At 53.8% G+C, this 22769-nt stretch overlaps 1 protein-coding gene and 1 long non-coding RNA gene across 5 annotated transcripts; both read right to left on the bottom strand.

The window, feature by feature from the left end:
- Positions 1-2747: 2747 nt before the first annotated feature.
- Positions 2748-18910, bottom strand: LOC120655405. Of its 4 annotated transcripts, none has more exons than XR_005667482.1 (5): positions 18493-18910; positions 4500-4571; positions 3916-4095; positions 3753-3818; positions 2748-2987 (listed from the first exon to the last, which is right to left on the bottom strand). It is a non-coding gene; the product is annotated as an uncharacterized LOC120655405 (long non-coding RNA). The 4 variants fall into 4 exon arrangements; XR_005667483.1 differs by having other exon boundaries at positions 3916-4091; XR_005667484.1 differs by having other exon boundaries at positions 3916-4008; positions 18493-18908.
- A 2354-nt stretch (positions 18911-21264) lies between these two features.
- Positions 21265-21618, bottom strand: LOC120653381 (glycine-rich cell wall structural protein 1.8-like). The gene has a single exon (XM_039931138.1). The coding sequence runs from the start codon at positions 21616-21618 to the stop codon at positions 21265-21267; it is 354 nt and encodes a 117-aa protein (XP_039787072.1).
- Positions 21619-22769: the final 1151 nt, after the last annotated feature.

Genomic DNA, 22769 nt, shown 5'->3' with positions numbered 1-22769 from the left:
CCGAGTACGGGTGTGGTGTCTGAGCTCAATGTTAGGTAGAAAGTGTGTTCCACCCCACGGAACTATTGTAGTAGGCGGCAGGTGGTGACAGCCCTGTCCGTCCCTTGTACTCCACCACGTTCGGATGTTTTCATAGTAGTAGTTGCAAGTTGGCGTTGGACTCCCCTCTCATCACTTTCTAAAGTCCTTCCTCTTCCAGCCGCCGAAGTAAGGTCTAGGTTCCCGATAACTAGTTAGAAGCAAGGTTTAGTCTAGAGAGGTTAGCTCGATAGTTTACAAGTGTTTTAGGAGTCTTTCTTGCTCATTGTCCTCCCAGCTGCTTACCTCTCTAAGGATTAGAGTCTCCTGTATTAGAAGGTCATCGTTGGCCATTATCTCATCCTATCATACCAGGCTTACCCCCACTAAGTTAGTCGGTTGATATCTCTAGTAAAGTTTGTCATTCGATTCTTCGATACTCTTTAACAATAGTGCTTCCCTGAGGAAATATACGGTACCTTGGAATACTCCAAGGTGAAGTGCTACAGCAGTGATTCTGTGCGCTTGCAGAATCCATATTCTATTGACCGTAAGAAACGCCAACAGCTGAGCTCCAGCTTCATCTGCCGGCGGGCGTAGGCGCAGCCGCGAAAGACTTCAGCGCCAAGTCTTCCGCACACTGAAGCACATTCTCCACGCCAACATTCATCAGCCTTTGCTCCATCATGGGGAAGCAAGTGGAGTCCCCGGCTTCGGCCAAGAATTTTTGCTCCCGATCGTGGCTCTCGAAGCGGAGACTCCCGACCACCTGGGCGCCGATTAGCTTGGCATCGGAGACGCCCAGGCCGAGGCCACCTCGGCGGGGTTGGAAGAACTGACGAAGCAGCTGCTGCTGTCACTCATGGAGTCTGAGCTCGCATTCGATGTAGCCGCAGCAGCCTTCGCCACGGGGTCGGTGGTAGGAGCTGCCCGGGCTTCGTCGTCGCCGGCGCTTTCCTCTTCCAACGATGAAGAAGAGGACTCGTCATCTTCGGGTGGAGTCTACGCGGGGGCGGTCGGCCGTGATTTGACCTGCCCGGAGAGCGCTGCAGTTCGGTGTCATCGTCGCTCTCCTCCGCCTTCGCGCTATCCTCCAAAGCGGGAGCGCGCTTTGCGGACAGCGAGGTTGCGGCGGTGGCATGCACCTCTGGCGCAGAGTCACCGGCACTTTCCTCCTCCTCAGAGTCCCCCTTCGCCTTGAGCGGGGTTAGGCCCAGCAGGGCCTCCATTATCTTCGGCCGCTTCGTCACACCGGAGCCGAAGGCGCCCGCCCGGCGCTTCTCTTTCTCAAGCATGCCGGTGGCAACGGCGCCACCAGTTGCACAAGGCACTCCGCTGATCCTAGCTTTCTTCAGCTGTTTTCTCTCCTCGGCCTCCACCAGCAAAACTTCGGCTGCGCGACGAGGTGGAGTGACACAGATGAAACTGAACACCCGATTCTTACGGGTGCCACCAAACTTCGTCACCAAAAGCTAATACTCATTGTTAGCTTCAAGTCCAATGGCCTCGTTAGTTAGCGTTTCGCCAGCCACATATATATGTTCAAGCGAACAAAGGAGGTAGGTCTCACCTGGTGAAGATATACCTTGAACAGCTTGAAGATGTCCGCCACCGCGGGGTTTAGCGGGAAACGAAGACCCACGGTAAAGAAGTCGCGGAAGACCACCACCTCATCCGCTTCTGGGCGCGCCGAAGTCTGACTAGCCGACGGAGCCCGCGCCAGTCCGCACGCGACGACTCCGCGCGACATCAGATCCTCCAAGAGCGCCGGCGTCATGCCCCTTGGACCCAAGGCTTGGGTCCGAGGGGGCTTCGTGCGGGTACGGGGCACCATCTCCTCGGGTGAAGCCGTCGCAGGCGATGAGCGAAGAACAGACGGAAGCGAAGAGAGCAACCGAAAGCAGGAGACAAGGAACGAAGCAAAAAAAAAACACAACGCGGGGAGGCAAGCGCGCAGATGCAAGTGGGGGACAGCGACCTGCCCCCCCAACCCTCTTATATAGCTGGGGCAGCGCACCAAGCTGCGTGCCCGGCAGAGTACAAAGACCCCCTTGCCCTCATCCCCAATGGCAAAGGGCAAGGGCATCGACGTCATTTGCCTCCACGCGACTCCTCATTTTCGACAAAACTCCATTTATAACTAATTATCGTTTGCCATTAACCGCCTCGGGACTAACTCATCATGCAGGGAATGCGGACGGTCACCCGCGAACGTCCGAAGGGTAGCACTTCGGGCGCAGCTGCGCACGCCAAGAGTCGAGGCCATGCCCATTCCGAGGAACGATCGCAGCCTCGAGGGGCTAACTACTATAGAACATAGATTTAGTAACACCAACTTGTGTTACTATATGCTAATAACTGTGTTACTAGCTCCCCTAGTAACACATCTTTTTAGTGTTACAATTTTCAATGTTACTACAACCAAATCTATAGGAACACAACACATGTATTATTGTACATCTAAAAAAGTGTTACTACTCAGTAGCACAATTCCTTACCTTGTGGAACATCTATGAAGTGTTACCAAGATTAACATTTGTAACACATTTTTAAAGCTCTAGTAACACTTCACTTTGTGGTAGAACACCAAAATATTGATTGCAGCACATGGTTTGCAAATATTTTATCTATTGCGACACAATTAAATTTTAAATAATTATTCACTTTACATGTGCAGATGACACATAATGTTATCATGAACCCAATAAAATGCAGAATCACACAAACCATAAATTTAATAATCATAGCAAGCTGCATTAATTATAGGAAGGTTATAAACATAGTACTTGTTCGCATGGCGTGATAATATGATTCTATTGAAAAATGTACATATTGAAGAGTACAAGCCCATATTACTGGGAAAACTAAAATGTAAACAAAAAAATATGTCTAGTATTCTTAAACTCCACTGCCTCTCTATCCATTCTGTATGCATCAAGATAAGGTGTCAGCTACTCATCAATCTTGTCCTACATAGAAATTAAATTGTAGCATTAAAAATTATGCAATTCATATATGCCACCCTAGAAATTTAGAAGCTAGATGCAACATACACAAATACTGTTAAATATTGAATATAAACTTTCTATGATAATTTGAATACTAAGAAATTGATGTACATAGGTATTGATAATATACCAAAAAGTAAACAAATAAACTTCATCAGGGGGCAAAGTTCGGTATTTCAAGTAAATGACTACTATTCTAATTCGCAAGCTAGTTTTCCAACAGCAGTTTAGTGTCGTTTCATTGAAAAATTGCTATCAACTGAATCCTATCACTTACCAATAACTAAATATGTAATGCTTTCAGTTACTCTACGAACATAATAAGGAAATTGGTCCATGGATTTTGTTGGATAGTGGATCTACTTGGCAAAAGAAACTGTATAATGGTTTGTTCAATTAGCTGGAATCAGCACTGGACACTAAGCAATCAAAGTGTGCTTATTGCTAGTTTGGAGGATAAAACATGAAAGAACATACATAAATTGGTAAAGAAACAGTAATCTTGGGAAAAGTTCTAATTTCTCCATGGCATTTTAACAAACAAATCATGGGCAAGGTCGATTAAATAAACCTTGCAATGTGTGCAAGACAGATTCCATTTAGTCATAAAAGATGTAACATGGGGTATCACTAGCCTGTCTTCATGCTCTACAATAATCTATCTTGGAACAAATTAATTATACTTAAATCAGGAGCTTTAGTCTAAGCGTGAGGTTGAGAACTTACATGCCTGATTTGGTACAGAGGCAAAGTTCAGCTCCAAGCGGCACCTGTCGTCAGGGCTGAATTTTGCTGCAGAGTGGCCAACAATCCAGTGAAATAGAAAAACCAGTGAGCAAATCAACCTTGAGGAAAAAATTCAATTGAAGTATACAGAATAAAGACACACCTCGAGATGGCGATCTAGTCAATGGAGAAAGGGTGATGCAAGGTCTTTGACAGTCTAGCGTTCCCCAGCAGTAAGGTCACTGCGGTGCCACAACTGCGGGAAATATGGACCCTGGTTCATTACCTCTGAGCCTATCCCATGAGCCGACACAATCTAAGGAGACTGCAAATTTGAGACTGCCTATGGAAGAAATGTTACTGTCAAATCTGCAAGGGTTACTCTTCCCTCCATCTTAATTCTGTCAATCCCATAGATTGATGTGTTTATCACAAGAACAAAATAAGTTGATGTCATATAATTTTCAAATGCTCATAAGGATTATGAGCATTTTGGCAAAAATGTCCATTTGATTGGAAATATTTGCCTACATACAATTGGATAATAAATAAATGGCGATATGACTTGTACATTTTGGCAAAAATGTTCATTTGATTGGAAATATTTGCCTACATACAATTGGATAATAAATAAATGGCGATATGACTTGTGTACAATCAAAGTTAGCCAAAGTTTTTCTCCATATGCTTATCAACCAACACATCGCTGATAGAGAAAAGCAAATGTACAAAGGAAACATGGCTGACCTATTAAGTTCAGAGTTTGCTATGACCTCCCACTCTCTTGGCCAAGTTCTTTGTTCATGTCATTTCAAAACTCTGCACAACGGAAGTAAAAGTAGTTAAGTAACAGCCAGGAGAGTGTTTTATTTTAACTCGCTCCAGCCAGCCCATATCAATAATCCAAAACATCCCTATCATTCAGAAATCATACACCTGTTCCTGTTTGCTGATTCCTACATGCTAGAGATGGTTTGGTAACTGAAAACGTATGAGAGGGAGATAGGGAATTTATTTAGAAGTGTAGAACACATCTCGTGGCAAAAAAAAAAAGAATACAGCACACAAATTGCATTATGTCACCGAGATTCAGAGAAGCACAAAATAAGATCATTTAGTAGCGTTTCCTTTTACATATTCAAATAATTAATGGCATAATTGTATCCTAAACCCAATCGATTACACAATATCTGAATTTATATTGCTATTAATTCAAATGAGACAAACAACTATTTCGTGATGCACAAATGAAGAATTCTAATTGTGGGACATTATGAGTGAGACTAACATTGGTTTTTACATTACAAAGATTCAGCAACAAGAATAATTCTCAAGTTGTTTTGTGTAGTGCTAGTGCACACCAATCATATAATTTACTTGCAGGCAAGATAACGCTAGCAAATGCCTGAAGGTAGGATTGGTCAAAATCTGCAGAAATTGATATGGGCAAAAACACAAGCACTTGGTGTGCATGGGATCTGTCGTGGTGTGGCAACCACAGCCGGGTGGCGGAAGGCACCCGCCTAAGCCCAGAGGGTGTGTACTCGGGGGTTAGCTAGTCCTAGTTCGATCTCGCTCAAGAACACGATGAACACACCAGGATTTAGAGTGGTTCGGGCTGCCGGAGCGTAATACCCTACGTCCACTGTGTGATGTATTGCTTGGGTTTGGAAGAGCTTGGAGCTGAGTCCAGCGAGCATCTGGGGTGCTCTGGAGAGCTTGTGTCCCACCTGTTGTGTACAGCGGGCGCCTCCCTTTTATATCTCAAGGGAGGCGCGCACATGGTCGTTGGTCCCCGACAGGTGGGCCCAACGATGTAGTATAAACCAAGTACTGTTCATACATTAAGTGTCGCAGGGTAAGGAGATCTCCCTCCTGGATTTCCTTGCCTGCTCCCGGAATCCTCCGTCCAGCGTGTCCAGGTGCTGTCTTGTCGAAACGGTGCCGGGCGTAGCCAGCGGCGTCGCCTGCCACGTAGCTGGACGGCTGTGTAGCTTGCGGCGTAGGCGGCATGATGGAAAAGTGTCGTGCCGTCGTATCCAATTAATGTGGCAGATGAGCTCTGCGTGGGTGTGGCGCAGGCAGCTGCACTGTGTATCTTGGTAATACGCGGTCCACAGTGAGGCCTGAAAAAGGCTGCCCCGCGCACAGCGGGTGCAGAGCACGCCTCAACCATCCGCATTAAATGCGGTAGGTGGGCGAGTCTTCCAGTGGAAGACTCGTGCCCATGTCCCGCACCTGTGGGACACGTGGAGTCTCCGGACCTCCCTGGCAGTATGCTGGCTCTACGCGCATGGGAGGTCCGGGCAGGCGCGGGGAGGTCCCGTACTCCTATGGGGGGTCTGGGCCCCCGGCCGTTGGTTCGGAGCTCAACTCCTCTTGGGACACGTGGCGTCACCGGACCCGTCCTAGAGCGGGGAGCAGGTCCGGAACCATTGGCCCAGTGGGGGTAGGAGCCTGACCCGTGGGGCCCGGCAGCTCCGCCCCTTATGGCGTTAGTCACAGATGACTATGCGAGTCCTGCCTTGTTGCAGTAGAAGTGGGTATTCCTGGTACAGGGTACTGACAGTGGCCTCCAGGCCCACCTCGGGAGAGGAACGAACCCGTAGGTGGGGCCACTACAACGATTTTGCTCTGCTTAACTTGAAGCCTCTTAGTGCTGGGGTCTTGACCGGCTTTGACCACCCTTTGGGTTATTTGCTACCTCATCACGTCGCAACGGCTTACTGACTTATGGGTCCCACTCTCAGTGGTTCACCTAGTCACGCGCGCGACGCTCGGCATTGTTGCGGGCGGAGTAAACGGGATGTTTACCACCAGCGCAGTTCCCGAAGAGCCCGGTCACGCCAGCGCTTAATGCGCGCACGTCAGCTCAGCTTCCGCCTCGCTTCGCGCGCGGACGACGGTTCAGATTCCGCCCTTTCACACCTTTGTGGTTACTCGCCCTCCCTGACTAGTGGGCCGGGGCCCCCTTGTCATGGTTCGGCGGTTAACTCCAGGTGTGTGCGTCGCTTGGGTTGCAGCGACGGTTCCGGGGCGCGCCGGTTGGATCAGGCTTTATAAAGGGACGAACTGCGTACTGCGGTTACTTTTCCGCATTCGCCTTCTTCCTTCCAACCTTTGCGCCCCTTGCCTTCAAGCCTTCTCCCTTGCTCATCTGCGTAGATTACTCTACACCCCCACAAGTGTGATGGCGTCCCTCAGCCACCCCCGTCGATTCCAGACAGAGGAGGAGCTGAGCACGGTGCGCCGCTTGCTAGGGTGGAGCCCACAGGAGACTGGCTGGGGGATCCGAGCAGGCTCGGTTCCCCTCGGCAACATCCGCGCCAGGGAATTCGTGCTATTCACCTCGCACATTTCCACCGGCGTGGGGCTGTCGATCTCTTCGTTCCTGCTGCTGCTGCTGGAAGACTTCAGCCTCCAACTTCAACACCTCACACCCTACTCCCTCCTCGTGGCATCCATCTTCATCCATTTATGCGAGATGTTCGTGGGAGTGCGGCCCTGCATCATCCTCTTCCGCCACTTCTTCATATTGGTGAAGTCCGGGAGGGCAAAAGATGAGGTGGGGGCGTATTACTTTCAGACAAGGAGCGACCTGCCGACGCCTTACATTCCCGGCCTTACTGGCGGGAAGTGGGAGAAGTGGCACAGGGATTGGGTGATCACCACCACCGAAGCTAACGAGCACCTCGCCTTGCCGACTGAGGCGCCCGCCTCCGACCGTGGATCCTGGAGGGCCAAGCCGTCCCTGCAGCCAGATTTCGACTCCGTGCTGGGCAAGATCAAGTCGCTGGCGGAGAGTGGCCTCACCTCGCTGCACATGCTTGGAGACTTCTTGAAGCGCCGGATCGCCCCCCTGAGGCAGTGGCCGCGCCCTGCCTGGAACTTCACCGGCCTCAACGACTGCAGCAGAACCCACCGCGGAGAGGGGAGCGACCTGACCCAGGAAGCCCTGGAGGTCCTGGTGCGGGCGGTGACGGTGGAAGTTCTCATCCCGGAGAACCTGATCCTCCCTCAGGGTGTCATCCCCCTCTGCGAGGACTCATGCCTAAGGACCGCGGTGCTGGCCACCCTGCCGACTCTCGACGACGGCGGGCTGGCCGCACGCCAGACCAGAGGCGACCCGAACCGTGGGATCCAGATCCCTGGTGCGTCCGGGAATCAAGATGTGCCGGGCGTCGCGGGGTCCGGCCTCACCGCCAAGGACAAGCAGGCCGTGGCTGGAAGCGCCGCTACGAGTGGTCCCAGCCAGGCCCGGGGCAGCTCCGGCGCGCTGTCTGGAGATGAGAGCCGGCGCAGGCTGCAGCAGGACGACAGGACCCTAGTTGGGGAGCCCGCCGCGAAGTGCCAGAGGTCCGCCGAGGACGCAGGCCAGGGCAGCTCCCGGGCCCCCGGCCAACGCGGGACCTCCGGGGTGGACGCGCCGCCACCATCACCGCCGAGAGACACCTCCCCCCGGCAGCAACAGCAGTAGCAGCAGCCACGGAGCATCAGCAGCAGCAGCAGGAGCAGCCATAGGTGCAGCAGCAGCAGCAGCAGAAGCAGTCGTCGGGGCTCCGCGGACGCTGGAGACCCATCGTCTTAGGGTTAGTGCTATTCTGGCCACATCCCTTATTCTCGGTGCTCCGCTTTACGCTGAAAGCTCCTTCTTTTGTTGCCAGGGCTCCTCGCCCAAGCATCTCTTCCACCATCGCCGGCTCGACGGCTGGTGCCCAGGCGACCGCGGCTTCGGCGGTGACAGCGGCTGCGATGGCGGGTGCGGGATCCTCGGATGCAGCGACCTCTGCTAGCCCAGTTGTGCCCGGTGCGGCGGTGACGGGCGCGCCATCACCAGGCTCAGCAGCGCCCAACGCTGCAGCGGCGGACGCGCCTGTGGCGGACACGGCGGACGCAGCGGCGGTGGAGGCGCCGGTGCTTGGCGCAGCCGCAACCGACGCAGTGGCGGCGGAGGTGCAGTGCTGGGCGCAGCCGCACCCGACGCAGCGGCGGCGGAGGCGCCGGTGCTGGGCGCAGCCGCAGCGAGAACAACGGCTACTGAGGCTCCGATGCCTGCACCGGAAGCTCCCACCTCCAGCTCTGGTCCTGTTGCGGAGGAGGAGTTGGAGGTGGTCTTTGGCAGGCGGCTCCTGCAGCTCCAACCCCTAGAGGAGGAAGCAAATCCCCTTCCCCAAGTGCTGGTCCAGGTCCGGCGATCGATAGAGGAGGCAACCTCCTCCACCGAGGCGGCCTTCCGGCGGGATTGGACTGCTCTGGAGAGCGAGCGCCAGCGCCTCTCCGACTGGCACACCCGCCTGGAGGCGCACACAAAGGCTGAAGCCTCCCATGCTGCGGAAGTCCGGTCCAAACTCAAGGCCGACCAAGAGGCCTACCGGGCCAACCTTCGGAAGGTGTTTGACCGGGAGTTCGCAGTATTGAACCGGGAAAAACCCTGGCGCAGCGGGAGGAGACTTTTGCCCTGGAGGTGGTTAGCTTTGCAGCTCAGTGGTCCGATCTCGAGACTCAGCTCGCTGCCCAGTAGTCCCAGTAGTCTCGAGACTCGGCTCGCTACCCAGTAGTCCCAGGGTCTCGAGATCCGTAAGCAGGAGCTGGACGGGCTCTTTGGGACCCTGGTTGGATGGCGGAAGGAGCTGGAGGAGAGGGCCAGCAAGCTGGCTATTGCTGAGCAGGAGCTGGAGGACGATAGGAAGTCCCTTGATAGGTGGGAATCCCTCACCGCCAGTATGGAGAAGCAGCTCGAGCGCCAGCGCGACTCCCTCAAGAAGCGGAAGGAGTCGGCGGAGAAGAGGAAGGCAGAGCTCGAGGAGAGGCTCCGCGAGGTGGAAGCAGCCAAGGCAGCTCTAGACAACCGGGTCCAGGAGGCGGTCCTGAAGCTGCAAGAGGACCAGCGCGTGGGGGCCCAGCGGATCGTCGACTGGGCGGGCGAAGCGAGCTTGGCGCTGGTGCCATTTGGAATGAGCCCAATCCAAGTGGCAGAGGCGTCAGCTTCGATTGCTGACGCCCTTCCAGTGCTGAGCTCTGCTTCAGATAGGCTCTGGCATCTGGAACCGGTCCTGACCGGCTAGCTTGAGGCCGAGGGCCGTGAGCTGATCCGGATGGTGGCGGAGCACATCCTGACCTGCTTTCGGAGCCATGACCCGTCCATCTCGCTAGCCCCCGTGCTCGATGGTCCTGTGGCGGAGACGGAGGCTTCTGCACGAGAGGGCGTGCAGGACGTCGTCGACTTCGTCGCCACCTACTTCAAGCGGGAGCCTGCCGATCCTTGAGCTGAACAGTGTACTTTTGCTTTGTTTTTTGAGTTATGTAACAAAACATTGTACTTGTTTGAAACTTGATATAAGAAAATTTCAACTTAGCTGTTCATCAATTGTTCTAGTTTGCGGTACGCAGCACCCCTGCGCCCTGGCCTCCTGGCTGATAGGTTCAGTTGTTGGACCTATCGGCCATCGGAGCCGTAGAAGACACTTCGGACCCCCGCATAAGGTTGGGCAAGCGTCCTTGGTCATAGGTGTAGCATAGATTGCAAGCCAAGCGAGCATCTTGTTCCCTGCATAGCAGAAAGAACTACAGAGAGGGAAATGAATCTCGCATATATGGTAGTAATGATACTGCAACTTAGCTGTTTGACGCATGCAGAATCGATCCGTGATGTCTGGGTCAAAGCGAATGCTCCGGGCCCCCTGGGAGACAGACTCAGTTGTTTTGAGTCTGTCTACCACTGAGACTGGACCTTAATCTGCATGAAACTTTTGAAGCGGATGCCGGGACCCCCTAGTAGGTAGGCTCAATGATTTGAGGCTAGGTACCACCTGCCAAGGCTTAACCTGTGTACCACTTCAAAGTTATAGCTTAGTTGTAGGCCCACGGAACCTATTCTCGACCGTCCCCCAGGCTAGTGCGAGGTCCGGAGCTCCGGAGGCATAGGTCCAGGTAGTTCAGTGCTTGTTACAGAGTGGTGGAGTGTGTAGGCTTAGGGTGCGGAACCAGGCTAAGGCGCTACACAGGGCTCCGGACAACTCCAGGAAACAACACGACTTTTCCGGACCTGGCTCCGACACTCCAGACCCTTCCTAGCAGTGGTTGAGGTCACTCTGTCGTACTCAATCCTTTGAGATATGGAGCTGGTTATGCCGTATAGGACTTAGGAAGCCAACTCTTGAGCTAGAACGAGGTCCGGGCCCCTAATTACCCGGCTCCAGGTACTAGAGCACTCGTTACAGGGTGGTGGAGTGTGTAGGCTTTGGGTACGGAACCGGCTAAGCGGCTACACAGGGCTCCGGACCACCCCAGGAAACAAGCACCCCCTCTCCAGAGCAAGTCCCTAGGGGTTTGGATCCCTCACCCAGCAGCAAGAGGGTCCGGACCTGTACGGCAGTCCAGTAGCTCAATACAGATCTTAGTTGTAGCGACAAGAGCAGAAGTCCGCGCGGGGGTTAGAAAAGTAAAAACTCGAGAATCGTAATGTGAATTTAAATTTTGACACAAAGAACTGGGAGAAAATATTTCCTTTGCAACTTGATATACATGGCTTGCGCGATGGATGCTAGAGGCCGGTTTTACGAGGGCGGACCTCTACCGCTCTGGGCCGCGCGTTAATGCTAGCCGACAGTGCGATGGATGCCAGAGGTCGGGTTTACGGGGGCGGACCCCAACCGCTCTGGTCCGCACACTGATTCTATCTTATTACAAAGGAAAAATTCATTTCGCCGCTCTGCCTAAGTGTAAAACTTACGCAGATGTTCTATGTTCCATGGGTTGGGCAGCGGCACTCCATCTTCTGTGGTGAGGCGAATGCATCCGGGCCGGCATACCTCTGTAACCTTGAAGGGCCCCTCCCAGCTGGGGGAAAGTTTGTGGAGCCCTGCTCAGTTCAGGATCCGTCTGAGGACGAGGTCGCCAACCCGGAGCTCCCTACTGTGCACGAACCGTTGATGATAGCGCCGGAGCGCCTGGTTGTAGCGTGCATTTCAGATTGCTGCTCGCCACCTTCGTTCGTCAATGAAGTCCATGTCGTCACGCCGCAGATGCTCCTGCATGGATTCATCAAAAGCCTGGACCCGTGGTGAGCCCAGGTGAATTTCTAGGGGAAGGCATGCTTCAGCCCCGTAGACCAGGAAGAATGGAGTCTCCCCAGTGGCTCGGCTAGGTGTGGTCCGGTTGCCCCATAGTATGCACGGAAGCTCGTCAACCCATTTGGCACCATGCTTCTTCAAGCAGTTGTAGGTGCGGGTCTTGAGTCCCCTGAGGATCTCTTCATTCGCTCTCTCAACCTGTCCATTGCTGCGGGGATGTGCCACGGACGCAAAGCATAGCTAGATGCCGGTGTCCTTGCAGTACTCTTGGAAAAGTCTGCTTTTGAATTGGGTCCCGTTGTCCGCGATGATGCAGCTTGGGACGCTAAATCTGCACACAATGGACTCGAGGAATGCGACTGCTGACTTTTTGGTGATGTTCACCACAGGGGTAACCTCCGGCCACTTTGTGAACTTGTCGATGGCGACATAGAGGAACCGGTACCCGCCGACAGCCCGGGGGAATGGTCCCAGGATATCCACGCCCCACACGGCGAATGACCATGAGGGCGGAATCATCTGCAGAGCTTGAGCTGATGTGTATTTGCTTTGCATGGAACTGGCATGCTTTGCAGGACTTTACCAGCTCAGCCGCATCCTGGAGTGCTGTCGGCCAGTAGAAGCCATGCCGAAAGGCTTTTCCAACAAGCGTGCGAGATGAGGGATGATTTCCACACTCACCTCCATGGATCTCTGTGAGCAACTCGCGGCCTTCTCCCTGGGAAATGAACCGCATGAGGACCCCATTGGCGCCACGGCGGTAGAGATCTCCTTCTACCACTGTGTAGCATTTAGCCAATCGTACTATGCGCTCAGCGGATACATCATCATCAGGGAGGATATTATCTTTCAGGTAGTCCCGGATCTCATAGATCCATGCATCGGGAGCTTCCTGAGCAGGTGGGAGTGGCTCTATGAGGTCTCCATGATCCTCAACAGAGCTCACAACCCAGGGTGGACACCACACGTGGAATGCCGCCGGGACAGCTAGCTTCGAGGTGCTAGCTTGATCCCCTTCACCCAGTTCGGTAGGCTGGGCGGTAGGTCTCAGCAACCGTCTTTCAAAGACGCCCTCGGGCACGGATGCCCAGGTAGATGCTCTCGCGGAGAGATCGTTCGCTGCTGAGTTGAGTTCGCGGGGAACGTGTTGCAGTTCCAAGGCGTCGAAGTCCTTCTCGAACTTCCTCACGTGGATTATGCCGCGAGTTGGGGATTGTTGCAGCTGCAATACCCTCGGACCTGCTTGATGATTAGCTGTGAGTCCCCCTTCACCAGAAGCTACCGGACCCCCAGAGACAGGACTTGCGTCAGGCCAAAGATCAGAGCTTCGTACTCCGCCATGTTGTTGGTGGCCTTGAACTCAAGGTGCACCATGTACTTCAGTTAATCTCCGTTTGGGTCGATGAGGACCACACTAGCTCCGGCCCACTTCTTGCGGGCGGACCCGTCGAAGAAGAGTGTCCAGTGGGGCTCGGTGAAGACTGGTGTCCTGATTTCCGGCTCTGGGGGTCCGGCGTTGAAGTCCGGACCCCCAGAATTACTTGGGGAAGGAGTCCATTCCGCTATGAAGTCAGCCAGGATCTGGCTCTTGACTGCATGGTGAGGCTGGAAGTCCAGTTGGAACTCAGCCAACTCTGCTGCCCACTTGGCGATATTGCCCAAGGCGTTGGAGTTGTGCAGGATCGCTCTTAGCGGATAAGAGGTCACTACAACAACTCGGTGTGCCTGAAAGTAGTGGCGCAGTTTCCTGGACGCAATAAGTATGGCATAGATGAGCTTATGCGTCTCAAGATACCTGGCCTTCGCCTCGTGGAGGACTTCGCTGACGTAGCAGACTGGCTTTTGGACGGTCCGGACCCTGGTTACCGGGTCCGGCTCGCCCTTATCCACCACATCAGGTCCTTGGGCCCCAGCGGCTCTGGGTTCCCACTAGAACGAGGCTCCTCCGGACCACCTTGTGAGGGGTCTGGACCTTCAGGCAGAGGTGAGGCTGACGGGCCCCCGTGTCCGGGGTCCGGCTCACCATCCTTGGCCGGGGAAACCCTGGTGTCCCCCTGGTGAGGTTGCTCTGTCCTTTCGGTGACCAGCACCATGCTGACCGCCTCTGCAGACGCAGCAAGGTACAGAAACAACGGCTCCCCGGGCTCTGGAGCCACCAATACTGGCAGTGAGGTGAGGTGCTGCTTCAGTTCCTGGAAGGCTTGCTCAGCCTCTTCGGTCCAAGAGAATGAACCGGACCTCCTCAATAGTTTGAAGAAGGGGAGGGCCCTCTCAGCCAGCCTCGATATGAAGCGGCTAAGAGCGGCGAGAGATCTAGTAAGCTTCTGGACGTCCTTGATGTGGCTTGGAGGCCTCATTGCTTCGATTGCCTTGATCTTGGCTGGGTTTGCCTCGATGTGAGACCAGGAAACCCAGAAGCTTCCCTGCTGAGACGACGAAGATGCACTTCTCGGGATTCAGCTTTGTGCGCATGGCACAGAGCCGGTCGAAGACGAGGGACAGGTCCTCCACTAGTGTTGACCCTACCTTGGTCTTGACCACAATGTCATCAACATACACCTCAACAATATCTCTAATTAGATTACAGAATGTTTTGTTCATAGCCCGTACAAACATGGGCAAGGCATTCCTTAGACCATACGGCATGACAATGTAGCAATAAAGCTCATCTACTGTTACAAAAGCAGTATGTTTCCTATCCTCTCTAGACATCTGAATCTGGTGGGAACCAGAGTTTGCATCTGGGAAAGACAAAAGGTCACACCCGAAGGTGGAGTCCACGATCTGATCGATACGTGGAAGAGGATAGGGGCCTCTAGGGCATGCCTTGTTGAGGCTGGTGTAGTCGATGCACTTCCGAAGCTTCCCGTTGGCCTTTGGGACGACGACCGGATTGGCCAACCACTCGGGGTGGTGGACCTCCTCGATGAAGCCAGCGTGCAGCAGCTTGTGCACTTCTTCGCGGATGAAGTTCTGCCGCTCCACGGACTGCTTCTGAGGCTTCTGGTGCACCGGCGTGGCATCGGGGTAGATCCTCAGATTGTGCTTGATCACTTCCCTGGGGATCCCGGGCATCTGTGACGGTTCCCAGGCGAACACGTCCACATTTGCCCGGAGGAAAGTGATGAGCGCGTCTTCCTATTTCTCCTCCAGGTTCCCCGCGATGCGGGTGGTCCTGGAGGAGTCCGCCCCGATCTGCACCGTCTTCACGGGAACATCGTCCGGAGCAGACGGCTGGACCCTGGGAGCCTTTGCAGGCGCCCTGGGTTGCGAGGTGGATGGTTCCTCCTCGGTACGGGCAGCCTCTGCCGCTAGAGCATGCAGTCTCTCAACTGCAGCGATGACAGCGTTGGGTCACCCCACACGGTGAGGACACCAGCAGGGGAAGGCATCTTCAAGACCAAATACCTGTAATGGGCAATGGCCATGAAGCGATAGAGTGCCAGCCGGCCAATAATGGCATTGAACGGGAGGTTCAGCTCCGCAACATTGAAAAGAACGCTCTCTGTGCAGAAGTTCTCCTCGGTCCCGAACGTGACCGGCAGTGTGATGCTCCCAGAGGGAACACCGGATGTGGGCCCACTCCGGAGAATGGGCGAGAGGGAGTCAGCTTGGACTCCGGAATCTGCAGCTGCTTGAACGCTGCATAGCTGATGACGTTGAGGCCTGCCCCACCATCGATCAGCACGTGATAGAGCCTCACATTGGAAATGACAGGAGTGGTAACTAGAGGTAGTACACCAGCCCCTGCCATATTCCCCGGGCAGTCGGATGGCCCGAAGGAAATGGTGGTGTTCATCCACCTTTGGTGCGGCGCCGCCTTCGGGACTCCCGGCTTCACCGAAAGGACCTCTCGGCGAAGGGTCTTCACGTCCCGCCGGGAGACGAGCTCCCAGCTTCCGCCGTACATTACGTACAGCTTCTTCCGGCGGTCGCCGTTGTCGGAATCGGAGTCGTCGTCGTGGTAGACGCCCTTCAGCTCCCGAGCGGGGGACTGGTACCCCAGCTCCTTCTCCCCAGCAGCGGCTCCGCTGTCGGAGGCTTTCTCCTTGCCAGGCCGCTGGCGAGGAGGGGGTGAACCATCCTTGGAGGACTGCTCACGCCGCCCACTGACCCGCTTCGCGAGCTTCTGGATCTCGCGGCAGTCAGCAGCGCTGTGGCGAGCTGTGGGATGCACTGGGCATGAACCTCCGCTTCCACCTTGCGGGCGAGGGCGTTTGCCATGTGCATTCTGGCCCCCAGCCGCTGCTGCAACGACTGTCCCACCAGAATGTGGCTCCCCGCGACTCCGGTTCTTGTTCTTCTTCTTGCCACCGCCCTGAGCAGTAGCACCAGTGCCACCAGCTTTGGCGTCTCCGTCTTGGGGGGCTGAGTGCCATGCACGGCCCTCAGCGGCCCTGGCACACTTGTCTACCAGGGAGAAAAGCGTGGTAACGCTTTCCACCTCGTGCGTCGCCAGCTTCTCGAGCATCTTCTCGTCACATACCCCCTGACGGAAAGCAGTGATAATAGATGCATCAGAGATTCGAGGAATGGTATCCCGTAGCTTGGTGAAGCGCGAGATGAATGCCCGGAGCGTCTCCCCGTGTTTCTGCCTCACGGCGTGGAGGTGGGCCTCCACACCATGCTGCTAGAAGGCACTGGCGAAGTTCGCTGTGAACCTCGCACAGAGCTCCTCCCAGGACTGAATCGTCCCAGGTGTGAGGTTTATGAGCCAAGTCCGGGCTGGCCCAGACAAGGCTACATGAAAGTAGCTCGCCATGACGGCGTCGTTACCACCAGCTGCTGTGATGGCGGTAACGTACACCTGCAGGAATTCCGACGGGTTAGTGGTACCGTCGTACTTCTCCGGCAGGTACGGGCGGAACTTGGACGGCCATGCCACTGCGCGGAGGTGCTCCGCCAGTGCAGTGCAGCCCACCCCAACCACCGGGGCGCACGCCTATATCCGGGCGTTCACCGGAGGCTTGGGTGCTGCCACGTCCAAGTCGGCGTTGAGGTTGCGACCCTCAATGTTGAGACGACGCTCTCACGCCCTCTTGACGGAGATGCGGGCATCCTCTCCCGCACGCCGGCGGTTGAGCTCTGCCCGCAGGTCTTCTGTTCGTGCACCCCTCACGGTGGGGGAGCGCACGGATGCCGACGCACCGCCCTGGCGCTGGTGGTAAGGTACCACCGCCTTGCCGGGCGGAGGTCGTTGCCCAGTCCTTGCAGAACTGGGGGAGGCCTGAGCCAGATGGAGGAGACGGTCAACGTTGTCCCGCCACTGCCTCAGGGCGTCTGGCGAGGCTGCAGCAGCCGGAGGGTTGCGAAGCAACTCCCTTGCCGCCGCCAGCGCTCCGCCGCTCGCAGCCTGCGAGGGGGCCCGTGACGGCCGCCCAGACCCTTGCCGACGATGGCTGCTCCACAGGCACAGTTGCCCCTGGAGCAGGAACGTGAGAGGCGTGTGGCGTGGAGGACGCCACACCCTACGTCATCTCCACGTCGTCCACCCGAACCATGGAGACGAGCCAGAGATGAACTACCACCAGCTAGCCCCCTACCTGGCACGCCAAATGTCGTGGTGTGGCAACCACAGCCGGGTGGCGGAAGGCACCCGCCTAAGCCCTGAGGGTGTGTACTCGGGGGTTAGCTAGTCCTAGTTCGATCTCGCTCAAGAACACGATGAACACACCAGGATTTAGAGTGGTTCGGGCCGCCGGAGCGTAATACCCTACGTCCACTATGTGATGTATTGCTTGGGTTTGGAAGAGCTTGGAGCTGAGTCCAGCGAGCGTCTGGGGTGCTCTGGAGAGCCTGTGTCCCACCTGTCGTGTACAGCGGGCGCCTCCCTTTTATATCTCAAGTGAGGCACGCACATGGTCGTTGGTCCCCGACAGGTGGGCCCAACAATGTAGTATAAACTAAGTACTGTTCATACATTAAGTGTCGCAGGGGAAGGAGATCTCCCTCCTGGATTTCCTTGCCTGCTCCCGGAATCCTCCGTCCGGCGTGTCCAGGTGCTGTCTTGTCGAAACGGCGCCGGGCGTGGGTGCGGCGTTGGCAGCTCTGCATCGTATCCAATTAATGTGGCAGACGAGCTCTGCGTGGGTGCGGCGCAGGCAGCTGCAATGTGTACCTTGGTAATACGCGGTCCATAGTGAGGCCTGAAAAAGGCTGCCCCGTGCGCAGCGGGTGCAGAGCACGCCTCAACCATCCACATTAAATGCGGTAGGTGGGCGAGTCTTCCAGTGGAAGACTCGTGCCCGTGCCCCGCACCTGTGGGACACGTGGAGTCTCCGGACCTCCCTGGCGGTATGCTGGCTCTACGCGCATGGGAGGTCCGGGCAGGCGCGGGGAGGTCCCGTAGTCCTATGGGGGGTGCGGGCCCCGGCCGTTGGTTCGGAGCTCCCCCTCCTCTTGGGACACGTGGCGTCACCGGACCTGTCCCAGAGCGGGGAGTAGGTCCGGGGCCATTGGCCCGGTGGGGTAGGAGCCTGACCCGTGGGGCCCGGCAGCTCCGCCCCATATGGCGTTTGTCACAGATGACTATGCGAGTCCTGCTTTGTTGCAGTAGAAGTGGGTATCCCTGCTACAGAGTACCGACATTATCATTGAGATGCAAATGGGAGATTCGGTGGATTTGAATGGTGACACAATTTCAAAGGAGTTAGGCATCACCGGCACACCTGGGATGCCGGAGTAGGTGGCGCCTGGTGCCTACCGGAGAGGCTACCGGCGGCAGCGTCCTCGGGGGACCGTGGCCCACGCGACACCGATGGGGAGGCGTGAACAGGCAGGGTTGGGAGGCTGCCAGCCTGGGAGGCTGTAGGCGGCCATGTCCTCGGCAGAGCGGTGGACCGTGGCCTGCGCAGTGCCGGCGTCCGCGACCCACCTGGGATGTTGGAGTGGGAGGCGGCAGCATAGCGAGGGCGGCGCTCGCGGCCGGCCGTTGCCGAGGAAGCCGGAGGTGGCTGCGTCCTCGTCGGAGCCGCGGACAATGTTTGCGCAACACCAGCGAGGAGGCTGGGGGCGACGCCCGCGGCCCACCCAGGATGCCGGAGTGGTGGTCTGGGTGGGGAGCGGTTTCACGCCTGCGTGCGAGAAGGCTTCTTTTTTTCACATTTCAGATTTAAGACCTGAGGCTGAGATGGTGAGATCAAAGTACGGGAGAGAAGCTAGATCTATTTGAGGGTAAATGTAAATATCCTTACTTTATTCTTTTTTATAGTAGAGATCGATGCATTCTTAATAAAATAATTCTTATGGCAACATTATTTTACTTCTATTACTGGCACAAACTAGCCTATCAACCAATATTGAATAATTAAAATTAGAGCCCATTTAGTTACAAAACTAATTGCACAGTTTGAATGTACACGACGAGATGAATTTTTTGAACCTAATTAGTGCATAATTAGACATAAGTGATACAGTAACCCACATGTGCTAATGATGCGGTCAAAGGCCTCAAAAGATTCGTCTCACGGTTTTCATGTGAGTTCTGAAATTAGTTTTTTAATTAGTGTCCGAAAAACCCTCGCGACATCTGGTCAAACAGTCGATTTGACATTCAAAAATTTTCATTTTGGGAACTAAACAGCCCCTTACGTAATGACTTCTCTACGACATGCCGTATTTTTATCAATTAGAATGGCCGCCTATACATCCAACAAATATTCGCTAGCGTCCACACGACTCCGCTGCATTCCTGACTCCACCCTACCCGCGCCTCTCCATTCTTCCACACCTGCCCCCTTCCATGTCTGCCCTCTTCCATGCCAGATGCGCGTTGCTGCTCCCACATGGATCTCCCACCTCCTCGTCGGGGCTCCTCCCTCCCCCTTCTCTCCGCCCGTTTGATGACTCGTCGCCGGCCCGGCGAGGCCACCAGGAGGGGATGTCCGGCGCCGCTTCCTGGAGCCATGGATAGAATCGAGGGCCTCCTGGTGCGCGACTTCGGCGTGCGGCGTGCCGCAGGGCAAGGTGAGGCTTATGGCTGGTGCCAGCTCCCGCCCAGTCGCTGAATCTGCCGTCGCATGGTGCAACCCCGACAGATCCACATCGACCCCATCCTACGACCACCTCTTTGGCAACCCCGCCCCCGCGCCCGCGTCCCATCGGCTCTCTCTTCGGCTCGTTCTCGGCAGATGCCGGGGCGAGGGCCAAGCCGACACCCTCATTTCCTCTGATTTGGGAGCTTTTATGTGTAGAGACATCAGCAAGTCATGGCCTCGTGGGGGTGAAAAGCACAGGTTCCAAATCAGGTGAGTGTCCCCCACCCTCTCACAGTCACACCACCTTTTTCTTGCTACGACTTGGATTTTTGACTGGGTTTTTTTGGCTTCGACCCATTTTTGATGTGGTTTTGTTGGCAGATTCCGATGTCACAGAGCTTTGTTAACCGTGGAAGGATCCCTACTAAAGGATAATGTGCACAAGGTGAGTCAAATTGATCCCCTCCTCCTATTTTTTCAGCATGTGCTCTGTGATTTTTGTAGCTAGAAATTTTTTGTTCGGCGACATTCTATTGTGGTTAGTGGGGGATTGGGGGAAGGTAGTGTACATTAGGCTGATGAATGAAATTAAATCATAATTTTGTATTGATGAAGATTTTTTGTTGTCTGCATATAGCTTACTGAATTTTGTTGCTACTCACTTGTACATTCTAGTACTTCCGATAAACAAATTACTGCAAAAAAAAAACACTAACAAGACTGATTTTGTTAATTATTTTAGCACATTGTTAGATGATGTGTGATTCACTTTGTACTTTTGTGTTACGACATACTACTATTTTGTAACATTTTCACTGTATTTTAGTGTTACTAAAAAAGTTATCTGTAACACATTTTATAAAATAAGTGCAATGTGTTACAACCTTCATTTGTAACACATAACTTTGTGTTCCTGCGAAAATTCTTTGTAACACATTCATAGATGTGTTACAATATTATGTATGTGTGGATGCATACTAAAACTGAGTATGTGTGACACCTCAGGTGTCTAGCTGTTAAAATAAAGTTAGTGTGTGAATGATGTGTTTATTCTTGTTTGATTGTTGAAGATTTTGTAGTATAAAAGTAAGGTATTCTGGTAATTATGAAAAAATATACAAGTCCCTCTGTGTAAAAGTTTTGGCTCAGGGAGTATTTTCAACTTTGTTAAGGGCTTTGTTGCGAATATGCTAGAAATAATTATTTTGATAGCATTATTGCATTTCAACCAAAAAGTATAGTAATTTTGCTATTAAAAGTATTTTTCCTTAATGGAATAAAGTTTATTTGAATCTTTGAAAATATCTTCAAATTATTTGATCTAGTGAAAATTTGCATAACATGAAAGTTGTAGATCTTAAAAAATTGAACAACTTTCATGTTGGGCACTTTTTTATTTGAGCCCTAGATTAGTGGGAATTTATAGTTTCCAGTTAAGCCCCTGAAGTTTCCACAAGTTGCAAATCAGTCCACCCAGTCGTCTTCTACCTGCAGCTTCTCTGGAATCCTGGCGGCGCCGCCCCGCTGCCGGTTTCTCGCCCACCGGCCACCCTCGCCGCTGATTTGGAGCTCCCCCTGGTCCCACTCCTCTACTTGTGGGCGCCCATCTCCCTCTCCCCAAGGCGCTCCGCCGCCGCCGCCTCTGTTTTCTACTCCGGTGAGCACGGCCACCCCGGATTTGCCCCCCTGCGCCGCCTCGCCACCTCCACGCGTCGCGCAAAGACCGCCGTCGCCTCCAGCACCGCCTTTGCTGGCCTCCATGCCCCGCGCCACGCCGCCCAGGGCCAATTTCATCACGCCGCCTCGCCGGCCGCCCATGGCAATGCCATTGTCGCCGCCGGATCTCTCCCACAAGCTCCCGACGAGCTCATATCCTCCCTTCTCTTGCTTATCTTCTTACCAGCAGCCTATAAATAGCGCTGGCGGGTCCCTATCCCCGGCAATCCACCGCCACACCTCCCTCACATCTCCGGCGAGCTCTGCCCACCGCCGACCCGCCGCGACAGACCTTCTCTGACCCTCTTAACCCACTAGATAGCTTCATCGTGACCTCGTGAAGTAATCCCTTACTCCCCATCGCTATTCCCTCACCGGAAACCCCTCGTCGCCGTTCACCTCCGCCGCCGTGTTCTGCGCCAACACCGATGAGCCCCTTCCCGGCCACCCCACGCCCACTCCAGTACGCCAGCAGGTGCGCCTTGAGCCCCTCTTGCTCCCTGGTCTTTCACCCCTCGCCGTCGGTGACCCTCCTCACCGGATTTGGCCGGTCAACTTCCTTGCCCTGCTCTGACTCCGGCCAAGGGCCTGCTTGTAATAGTTTGAATCTTTCTAAGGACCTTTCTGTAAGAGTGCAAATCATTTTCATACTAAACTTTGAAAATTCATAGTAAAATGTACAAAAATTAGAAAAATGCAAAATTAATTTTGTTATTTTCCTTGTGAATAGTTCTACATGATGATGCTATGAGTTTAATTTGAAACTCTGTGTAGTTGATTTTAAAAATAGGGTTAGGAAATAGCTCTTTTTAGCTTTATACCATGTTCTAAATTTGCTTTTCTTATGAGCTTTGACCCATGTACTTTATAAAACATGTTTAACTCTGTGTAATAATTCTAGATCCATTAGTGGATTCTAGTTTGTTCTTTTCAAAAAATTTCTTCTCTTTGATATTGGTATCTTTAAATATTTATTAAATCCTTTCTATGGTCCATTTTAAAAACCCTTTTCCATGATATCTTGTGTAGCTGAAGTATATGATATGGATAATCTGAGTTGTTTGATTGATTGAGTTTACAACTTTATCGTGAAGGAAAGCTATACTTAAGCACTTCACTAATTCCAACTACTGCATTGCATATAGAAATAATATCGCTAGTCGACGGAACGTACGAATTCATCCAAGAACCAGATGGGGATATTTCTGAAGCCTAGACCAATGTTGCAGAATTAACTGAAGTCTCGAACTTCG

This window comes from Panicum virgatum, chromosome 1N (assembly GCF_016808335.1).
Source record: "Panicum virgatum strain AP13 chromosome 1N, P.virgatum_v5, whole genome shotgun sequence".
Taxonomy (NCBI): Eukaryota; Viridiplantae; Streptophyta; class Magnoliopsida; order Poales; family Poaceae; genus Panicum; species Panicum virgatum.
This window is presented reverse-complemented; position numbering and strand designations above follow the sequence as displayed.

Bases quoted from the DNA above. Each gene is read 5' to 3' on its own strand.
- LOC120653381 (XM_039931138.1), bottom strand. From the start codon at position 21,618: ATGGGCGGCCGGCGAGGCGGCGTGATGAAATTGGCCCTGGGCGGCGTG.